Source organism: Trichomycterus rosablanca, chromosome 15, assembly GCF_030014385.1.
Source record: "Trichomycterus rosablanca isolate fTriRos1 chromosome 15, fTriRos1.hap1, whole genome shotgun sequence".
NCBI lineage: Eukaryota > Metazoa > Chordata > Actinopteri > Siluriformes > Trichomycteridae > Trichomycterus > Trichomycterus rosablanca.
The window spans coordinates 12,196,071-12,206,872 of NC_086002.1; the positions used below are offsets into that span (position 1 = coordinate 12,196,071).

Below are 10,802 nucleotides of genomic sequence, written 5' to 3' on the forward strand. Positions count from 1 at the left end.
CTGTGGTCGGATTAGTCTACACTAGTCATGTTTTTAATGTTTTTTTTTTAATAAGGGTTGCATTTTTGTATTCATAATTTGCAGTGGGATGCAGATCTGTTATGCTGACAGGCCAATATTTATTCACCCAAGGTTGGTACCATTTATTTCTGTCACCACTGGGTCAGTCAGAGCTAAATTCATGTACATACTTGTACAAAAGCTTGTGATACACCATTATTTGCCACCATTGTAATATGGAAATCATTTACACTGATGCTCATAAAACATCTCTGTGAGTTGGTGTATAATGATGTGAATAAAATGAAGGAATCAATAAACAATTAAAAATAAGAAAAGGGAGGGTAAAATTAGATAAAGATATAACATTAGACAAAAATGTCAGATCACCCCCCCAACCACCATGCTGTTTTGCAGTGAATGGGGAGTGTAGTATTGTTCATGTGTATGTTAGAGAACAATAATAAGTTCCTAGAGAAAGAAGAGGCTTAATCAATCATGTGCATATGGTATGTGTCACACAAACATTTATACACTTAGTCATTGTGGAGTCCATTAAAGTTTGTGGTTAGGTTTAATGTAGGCCAAAATGCCCCTAGATAATTAATCATTTAATTCCTTATGTTTAGGTTATACTTATATTTGGATAATGTTTTGCATTTTATTAGTTGTGTTATTTATGCATGTTTGTTGGAAATCCACATTAGTTAATTTTAGATTAAGCTTTGTTGTTTGCCATTGCAATTAATAACTTTGACTTTAAGAATAGCAGGTGAAATTTTGGACAGTCCAAGTGCCTTTAGTGTGGAGTGATGGTTTTCTGATCTTGTCTTGTCATTTTAGAGAAACCTTAAAATAATTAGACACTTTGGACAACAATTTACTAGTATCTGCATTTTGGTTTACCGTGTATGTACAGTATATAGTGAAAATAAATGTTCATAAGGTTGCAGGGTTTTTCTCTCCTGTGAAACACGGGTGTTTGCTTTTCTCACTGTCCACTCTATTAGACACTCCTACCTAGTTGGTCCATGTTGTAGATGTAAAGTCAGAGACGATCGCTCATTTATTGCTGCTGTTTGAGTCGGTCATCTTCTAGACCTTCATCAGTGGTCACAGGACGCTGCCCACTGGGCGCTGTTGGCTGGATATTTTTGGTTGGTGGACTATTCTCAGTCCAGCAGTGACAGCGAGGTCTTTAAAAACTCCATCAGCGCTGCTGTGTCTGATCCACTCATACCAGCACAACACACACTAACACACCACCACCATGTCAGTGCCACTGCAGTGCTGAGAATGACCCACCACCCAAATAATACCTGCTCTTGTGCTTCTAAATGGTAAGTGGAGCTGATAAAATGGACAGTGAGTGTAGAAACAAGTTGGTGGTTTTAATGTTATGGCTGATGGGTGTATCGATTGATACTGGGCATATTGAGCTCTGTAACATTACATCTTTTTTTAAATGTATGCATTATTTAAGAATACACCCAAACCTATGTGTGCATTTGATTGAAATTGTGTTTAATGACTTAAAAGTAAATATATTTTTTTCTGATGTTCTTTTTTTACAATCTGTGTCACCTCATGAGGGTAGCTTTGTTAAACAATGACTTCTTAAATGCAAACCCCTGTTTAAATAGCTTTTGTACCAGATGTCAAAAATAAGCATTAATAGTCAAAAACCACAGGAAGCGTACTTCTGCTCTAATCACAGAATTTAAGTGATCATTTAAAGCCTTCTCATTTTAATGTCTCAAAATGCAAAATCACAGCATGAAGCCCTATACAATGACAGAACCATATTGCCTAAATGGATCTTCCATGATTGCCTAATTAAATTAATTAGTTTTTATTTCAAAGGTTAACAAGGCAGATCATGACTTATCTAATTGGAAATGTTGGGGTTGGTATATTTTTGTTTGTGTATAAAGTTCTGGCAAATGCTAGACTATTAAGATGTACACCGATCAGTCATAACATTAAAACCACCTCCTTGTTTCTACACTTACTGTTCATTTTATCAGCTCCACTTACCATATAGAAGCACTTTGTAGTTCTACAATTACTGACTGTAGTCCATCTGTTTCTCTTCTTGTGTTAGTGTGTGTTGTGCTGGTAGGAGTGGATCGGACACAGCTATGTTGATGGAGTTTTTAAATACCTCACTGTCACTGCTGGACTGAGAATAGTCCACCAACCAAAAACATCCAGCCAACAGCGCCCCGTGGGCAGCGTCCTGTGACCACTGATGAGGGTCTAGAAGATGACCAACTCAAACAGCAGCAATAAATGAGCGATCGTCTCTGACTTTACATCTACAAGGTGGACCAACTAGGTAGGAGTGTCTAACAGAGTGGACAGTGAGTGGACACGGCATTTGAAAACTCCATCAGCATTGCTGTGTCTGATCCACTCATACCAGCACAACACACACTAACACACCACCACCATGTCGTTGTAACTGCAGGGCTGAGAATGATCCACCACCTAAATAATACCTGCTCTGTGGTGGTCCTGTACAGAGCAGGTCCTGTTCTTCACCATTGAAGAACAGGGTGAAAGCAGGTTAACAAAGTATGTAGAGAAACAGATGGACTACAGTCAGTAATTGTAGAACTACAAAGTGCTTCTATATGGTAAGTGGAGCTGATAAAATGGACAGTGAGTGTAGAAACAAGGAGGTGGTTTTAATGTTATGGCTGATCAGTGTATTATTATTAATACGTGATTTACACTCAGTATATGATGTTATAGTGGAGAGGCTTTCAGCATACATGGCTCCAACAGGGTGCTTTTGCCAAAAATGGCTTTAATTTGCACTTCTTTAACCTACGGGTGATATGTCTTGAATCCAGTAATGTTTTTTCATCTCAGCTCATTGAACACGGAAAATGCAGTGGAATGTTTCCCATTTTTCTGTTCATCCGCTCATGATGAGTTTTTCCCAGAAGTGATGTGTCCTATTAATTATATTCAAATTACTAAATAATTATCCTACAAGCCTGGAGCTTTGAGGAAATGGCTCATGCGTATCTACATGTTCATCTTTAGAAACCGCTTTATCTTCATTAGGTTCACTGTGGTCCAGGGGCAATGCCAGAAACACAAGTCTCTAAGCAAGAATGCACTGAACAGGGCACCAGTCCTTTGCAGCCTATCCCAATGGCATCTTATCGTCTGGAGCATTCTTGGTTTTGAAAGTGGCCAGTAGTAGACTTGTAGAAGGAGTACACTCCTAGGAAACCTTACAATAATAGTATTTAAGAACCACATGTGTGTGGAGGGGGGGTGGTAAATTTCTATTCCATCAGAGTCTAGAAGTCTTTTGGTAACCAACATGTATTTTTTTGTAATACTGCCATAAATAACCTCTTTTTTCACCTATAAAAAGTTAAAAGCTTGTGTCATCTGTTCCAACAAAATGCTGAATGTCTTCAACTGAGAGGGAGAAGGATTGCTTTGTTCAGTCAACTGTACTAAAATGAATCATTTGAAACCTCAGGGCACTTAGGTGGCCCAACTGTAAAGCATGGTAGCACAGTACCACAGAGATCCAGGGTTTGAATCTCAGTGGTGCTATAAGTTGGTCGGGCATCTATACACAGGTACGATTGGCTGTGTCTGGGGTGGGAGGGAGGTTCACTTGTGTGTGCTCTTAGTGCCAATTCCAAGTCTGAATAAAGTAAGAAGGCATGCATCAGGAAGGGCATCTGGCATAAAAACTGTGGCAATATGTTGTGGCGACCACTGAATATAAGGGCAGCCAAAAGAAAAAAAAATGTTAGATTATGGTTACATTAAAATAAATCTACTATTGAAATACTACAACCCCAATTCCAATAAAGTTGGGACGTTGTGTAAAACATAAATAAAAACAGAATACGATGATTTGCAAAAAATTTTCAACACATATTCCATTGAATACACTACAAAGACAAGATATTTAATGTTCAAATGGATAAACTTTTTAGTTTTTTTTGCAAATATTCACTCATTTTGAATTTGATGCCTGCAACACGTTCCAAAGAAGTTGGGACAGGGGCAACAAAAGACTGGGAAAGTTGAGGAATGCTCAAAAAACACCTGTTTGGAACATCCCACAGGTGAACAGGTTAATTGGAAACAAGTAAATGTCATGATTGGGTATAAAGGGAGCATCCCTGAAAGGCTCAGTAGTTAAAAAGCAAGGTTCACCACTTTGTGAATAACTGCGTGAGCAAATAGTCCAACAGTTTAAGAACAACGTTTCTCAATGTGTAATTGCAAGGAATTTAGAGATTTCATCATCTACAGTCCATAATATCATCAAAAGATTCAGAGAATCTGGAGAAATCTGTGCAAGTAAGCGGCAAACCCGAAAACCAACATTGAATGCCCGTGATTTTCGAGCCCTCAGGCAACACTGCATTAAAAACCAACATCCTTCTGTAACGGATATTACCACATGGGCTCAGGAACACTTCAGAAAACCATTGTCAGTGAACACAGTTCGTCGCTCCATCTACAAGTGCAAGTTAAAACTATACCATGAAAAGCGAAAGCCATATATCAACAACACCCAGAAACGCCGCCGGCTTCTCTGGTCCCGAGCTCATCTGAGATGGACTGACGCAAAGTGGAAAAGTGTCCTGTGGTCTGACGAGTCCACATTTCAAATTATTTTTGGAAATCATGGACGTCGTGTCCTCCGGGCCAAAGAGGAAAAGGACTGTCTGGATTGTTATCAGCACAAAGTTCAAAAGCCAGCATCTCTGATGGTATGGGGGTGTGTTAGTGCCCATGGCATGGGTAACTTGCACATCTGTGAAGGCACCATTAATGCTGTAAGGTACATACAGGTTTTGGAGCAACATATGCTGCCATCCAAGCAATGTCTATTTCAGGGACGTCCCTGCTTATTTCAGCAAGACAATGCCAAGCCACCTTCTGCACGTGTTACAACAGCGTGGCTTTGTAGTAAAAGAGTGCGGGTACTAGACTGGCCTGCCTGCAGTCCAGACCTGTCTCCCATTGAAAATGTGTGGCGCATTATGAAGTGCAAAATACGACAACGGAGACCCCGGACTGTTGAGCAACTGAAGTTGTACATCAAGCAAGAATGGGAAAGAATTCCACCTACAAAGCTTCAGCAATTAGTGTCCTCAGTTCCCAAACGCTTATTGAGTGTTGTTAAAAGAAAAGGTGATGTAACACAGTGCTAAACATGCCCCCGTCCCAACTTCTTTGGAACGTGTTGCAGGCATCGTATTCAAAATGAGCAAATATTTGCAAAACACAATAAAGTTTATCCGTTTGAACATTAAATATCTTGTCTTTGTAGTGTATTCAATTGAATATGGGTTGAAAAGGATTTGCAAATCATCGTATTTTGTTTTTATGTATGTTTTACACAACGTCCCAACTTCATTGGAATTGGGGTTGTACATATTTCATGAGGATTTGTTAAACAAACGTAAAACATTTATCATGGTGCTCAGAACTAAATTTTAATTTGTGCACATGATCAAATGCATGTGGACACCTGACCCTGAGCTCAATGGACATTCTATTCTAAAACCACAGACTTTACTATGGTATTGATACCCACTTTACCTCTTCGCTCCTATTCTAACCAGCTGCTAATCTTTTGTGAAGGGTTTCAAGGTTTCAAGTGCGTGCATGGAAATTCAGTCAAAAAAGATGTTAATTAGAATAATATTAATAGAATTCAATTGTACAGCTTGTCTGAAAAGTGTTCACTAGGGTTAAAGTCTTTGCACACAGTACAGCAGCACAGTCATTCTGAAACAAGAAAGAGGCCTCCCCAAACTCTTGACACAAAGCTGGAAATATATAAGGTATTTTATATAACTGGTTTACACCTAGCAATGGGTTTGGCTCAAACACTGTAACCTAATAATAGGGAGTGATGTTACATAATTTTGACAAAATACCACGAGAGCTGCCTCAGCATAGATTCTATAAGTCGCTGGAACTAAACATAAAGAGTGAATTCCCATCAAAACAGAAATATTTCATATTGATTAGGTGAATAAGTGAATTAAGTTTATTAAATGGGAGCCGTGGACCCAAAAGAGGCCAGCAAATTGCCCCTGGAAAATCTGCACTTGTGTTTCTATATTTTCTATTCATTTTTTTCAGTAGACAAATTTAAGTAAGACATCAGCTCAAGAACACAACGGGAGGTCAAGCCTGTCGACAGCCCAACCTTCACTGCATTAACAGAGCTAATTCATGTTTCCTACACCCCATCCACAAAAATGATGTGTGTGTGTGTGTGTGTGTGTGTTGACCTGGCAGTCCTACTCTCTCACCATGGGGTGTAAAAGGCCAGACCCACGGTTTAAAAGCCATATTGTCTTTTCATTCATTCTGATTGCTAAGCAGCACATGCTGGGAAATGTGAGCATATTGTAGTGTGTGTTTGCAGTGCTGAGGTACTGGCAGTTTCCATATTCCTCTCTGTGAGATTGCCAAAGGCTCCCCTACCAAGCAGACAAGAAGTGTGTGTGTGTGTGTGTGTGTGTGTGTGTGTGTGTGTGTGTGTGTGTGAAGAGAGCAAGAACTGTGCATGTGTTTGCATATACAAATGAATTCAAAGTGGTCCATTATAACCAGTTCCTTTAATTATGATCATACATTTAAAATGTTTAATAAGAGATCTGCTTTAAAAAAACATATTCACTGATCAGCCATAACATTAAAACCACCTCCTTGTTTCTACACTCAGTGTTCATTTTATCAGCTCCACTTACCATATAGAAGAACTTTGTAGTTCTACAATTACTGACTGTAGTCCATCTATTTCTCTGCATACTTTTTTAGCCTGCTTTCACCCTGTTCTTCAATAGACAGGACCCCCACAGGACCACTACAGAGCAGGTATTATTTAGATGATGGATCATTCTCAGCCCTGCAGTTACAACGACATGGTGGTGGTGTGTTAGTGTGTGTTGTGCTGGTATTAGTGGATCAGACACAGCAGTGCTGCTGGAGTTTTTAAATGCCGTGTCCACTCACTGTCCACTCTATTAGACACTCCTACCTAGTTGGTCCACCTTGTAGATGTACATTCGGAGACGATCGCTCATCTATTGCTGCTGTTTGAGTTGGTCATCTTCTAGACCTTCATCAGTGGTCACAGGAGGCTGCCCATGGGGCACCGACCGTTGGCTAAATATTTTTGGTTGGTGGACTATTCTCAGTCCAGCAGTGACAGTGAGGTGTGATTTTACTGCTACTATTTTCTTTACTGCTGCTATTACCTCTATTGGAGAGATGCCATACAAAATTTCATTGTACCTGTGTATAGTGACAATAAAGATTCTATTTTATTCTATTCTATTAAAAACTTCAGCAGCGCTGCTGTGTCTTATCGACTCATACCAGCACAACACACACTAACACACCACCACCATGTCAGTGTCACTGCAGTGCTGAGAATGATCCACCACCCAAATAATACCTGCTCTGTGGTGGTCCTGTGGGGGTCCTGTGGGGGTCCTGACCATTGAAGATCAGGGTGAAAGCAGGCTAAAAAGGTACGTAGAAAATAGATGGACTACAGTCAGTAATTGTAGAACTTCAAAGTGCTTCTAAATGGTAAGTGGAGCTGATAAAATGGAATATATTAGTTATTTCATTAGGAGCTTTAACATGCAATACAATTTTAATTTGATTAATATTTGATGTAAACAGCATCTGCTTTTTAATTTGTTAGTTATTTTAAACACGTTGGTGTTTTATCAGGACAGCTGGAATTGTTTTAGCATCTTAGTGAACTTGTTCTTTCACACATTTTTGCTGTTTTTATTAATGACCTGCTTGCGCATTTTTTAAAAATATGTTAATGTTTTAAAAGTGGCCCACCTAATCAGGGACATTAAAATAATCATTTAAAATCAGTGCATAGAATTTAAAGTAAAGTTTTGTTGAAACTCTAATGCAAAAGTCTAAGAAATCTTTTTATATATAAAAAATAATGTGCCTTAAACACTTACACCTTTAGTGCTGTAACTCTTTGATTTCTTTACCACAGACAGGGTGATTAACGTAGGCTTTAGAATACCAGTCTATGGCTTTATTCATAGTAGGTTGGAATGGGAGCCTGAAAAAAGGCCATTCATTGTATGGGACTCCTCCTACTTGACATGCCCACTAATTAAGGGCCAAAGGGGCTCCCTTCTCCCCACACTTAAAACTGTACCCCAAAGACTCCAATGAGCAAGAAAGAAGCAATACCAGCATCTGCAGCTAACCTTCACTTGGTTTCATATTAAAAACAGGCACAGCTCATGTGGATTTAGCATTGTTTTAAGACAACCTGGAACCTTGACTTCTGGATATTTCTTATTTTTAAAAAATATACAAACATGACATTGATATTTAAATATCTTTTCTGATTTAGCTAAAATCAGATTTAGTGAGACGTGATCTTATATTTTTAAATGTATTCTACTTTCGATATGGCTTCAACGGTTGTTAAAATTAGTAGGGAGATTAAAGAAGGCAACAGACGGAACCCACTGGAGCGCCTTCCTCCACCGGCGAGCTCCAACAAACCCCTGACACCTTTTAGCATCGCTGACATTTTGGCTAAACCAATCAATAAGACAACAAGTGCTCACTTAAGTCTATCAGCTACACTACTAAAAACTCTCATTACATCACCTGTGGACCACACTTCACCCCTCTGTGCCCTGCAGGAGCTGACCAGTAAAACCTTCAGAGGGCTGGAGCCAGGGGTGTTCCAAGCAGCAGAGGGTAAGACTTGTTAAATACTATATTAAGTGGTAGTAGTAGTAGTAGTAGCAGTACTAAAAGTAGTTGTAGTAAGAGAATAAGAAAGATAATATTGTAAGTATTATTATTATAATGTATTTATTCATTCATTTTTACTAACTGCATCATTCTGGTTAGGGTCATGGTGGGTCCGTTGCCACCCAGTAGTACACCCTGGACAAGGCAACACACACTAACATGTTCGTCACACCTAGGGGCAATTTAGAGCCGCCAATTCACCTTCAGCATGGTTTTGGAGGTTGAAGGAAACCAGAATCCAGAACTTACTTTACCAGCTGCACCACCTGCTTCTGGTAACTTAATAGCCAGCTGACATTCAATTTTGAGCTTATTGAATTGATTTAAGCAATTGGCATGAATTTGTTTTTTAATAGTTGTTATTTTTTGTTTGTTTAAGTCACACTTCACACCTTTTAACCTAAAACCTATAACCTCTATACCTAAACCTGCATGTCTAATGTATTCAGAATAAAAAAACACAACATGAAAAACTATTTATTCTATTATTAAATTGAGTTATAACCGTAATATTAAAAGCAGCAGGTAGTGTATAACCATGGTTTGATCCTCCACATGTTACTGTGTATGTGCAGATGTTGAGTTTGGCTTGTTTTCCTGGTACCTTAATAGCACATACAAAACCACATAAAACATGGCAGGGGGTGAACCGCCTGCTCTAAACTGGGACAGTTTACAGTAGATGAGATTAAGTGAAAAGTGTGTAATGCCCCTTGATGTACTAAAGCCCCAACTATCCACCTTGCACACTGTATTCCTAAAATAGACTCCAGATACACTGCAGACCTAAAGTTTTTTGGTTGTTAGATTCTAATTTTGTATATTGAATAAAAAGAAATAAACGGTCAAAAAGGAAAGATACTTTTAAAAAGTTAAAAGGTTTTAAAAAGGCTTTTTGTTTTTGGTGTTACCGTAAACTGAATCGTACACAAACAACTCCACACAGGTTAATTCTTTAATTCTAAAAATCGACTTTCTTCTTTGGCAGGCAGAGATGGCTTCAGTGCACTTGGTCAAAGGAGCAACTCAAAGAAGCGCAGAAAGTCCAGGACTGCATTCACCCATCACCAGATCTATGAGCTGGAGAAGCGTTTTATGCATCAGAAGTATCTGTCTCCAACAGATCGGGACCAGGTGGCACAACAACTGGCATTAACCAATGCTCAGGTCATTACCTGGTTCCAGAACCGACGTGCTAAGTTAAAGCGAGACTTGGAGGAGCTGAAAGCAGATGTGGAGTCAGCCCGAGCGGTCGGAACTGTAACTCTGGAGCAAACTGCAGCATTGGCTGAACTCGAGAGAAGTGTTGAGGAAAGCAAAGGCCCATCAGGACCAGAGTGGCCCTCTCACATCCCACATAAACTTGAGAGCATGCATACACTGTGTATGTCGCCATACTACTCACAACAGCAAGGTTACAGAGACTCTGAGGACGATGATGTTGAAATAGACGTGGATGACTGATGCGCACCACCCTGGGTGCACAAATGAAAAACTCAATCTAGAATCCAGTTCTTATTTTTATAGTTCTTTTTTATCTTTATGTTATTAATATTTTGTCTAAAGCAGATCTAAAAGTGCCTTAACGTCTAGGCATTTGTATAAATTAAGGTGTATTGTATTTAAATTTCACAATAAAAGAAATTGAAATTATTTTCCATTGCTCTTGAATTCGTTTATTATTATAATTTGTATTATTAGTAGTGTTATTGATAATGAAGGTCCTGGGTTCGATCCCCGGGTGGGGCGGTCTGTGCGGAGTTTGCATGTTCTCCCCGTGTCCACGTGGGTGTCCTCCGGGTACTCCAGTTTCCTTCCACAGTCCAAAAACATGTAGCTAAGCTAATTGGAGACTCTGAATTGTCCTATATGCACCTAGCCGCTAAATGCAAGAACCAGTGCATTGTAGTGCCGGTCCCAAGCCCGGATAAATAGGGAGGGTTGTGTCAGGAAGGGCATCTGGCGTAAAAATTGTGCCA

The 10,802-nt window shown here is 39.3% G+C and overlaps 1 protein-coding gene across 1 annotated transcript; it reads left to right on the forward strand.

Annotated features, from left to right (window-relative positions):
• Positions 1 to 8,468: 8,468 nt before the first annotated feature.
• lbx1b (ladybird homeobox 1b) lies at positions 8,469 to 10,429 on the forward strand. The gene is made up of 2 exons (XM_063010861.1): positions 8,469 to 8,766; positions 9,812 to 10,429. The coding sequence occupies exons 1-2, from the start codon at positions 8,469 to 8,471 to the stop codon at positions 10,285 to 10,287; spliced, it is 774 nt and encodes a 257-aa protein (XP_062866931.1). The 3' UTR covers positions 10,288 to 10,429.
• Positions 10,430 to 10,802: the final 373 nt, after the last annotated feature.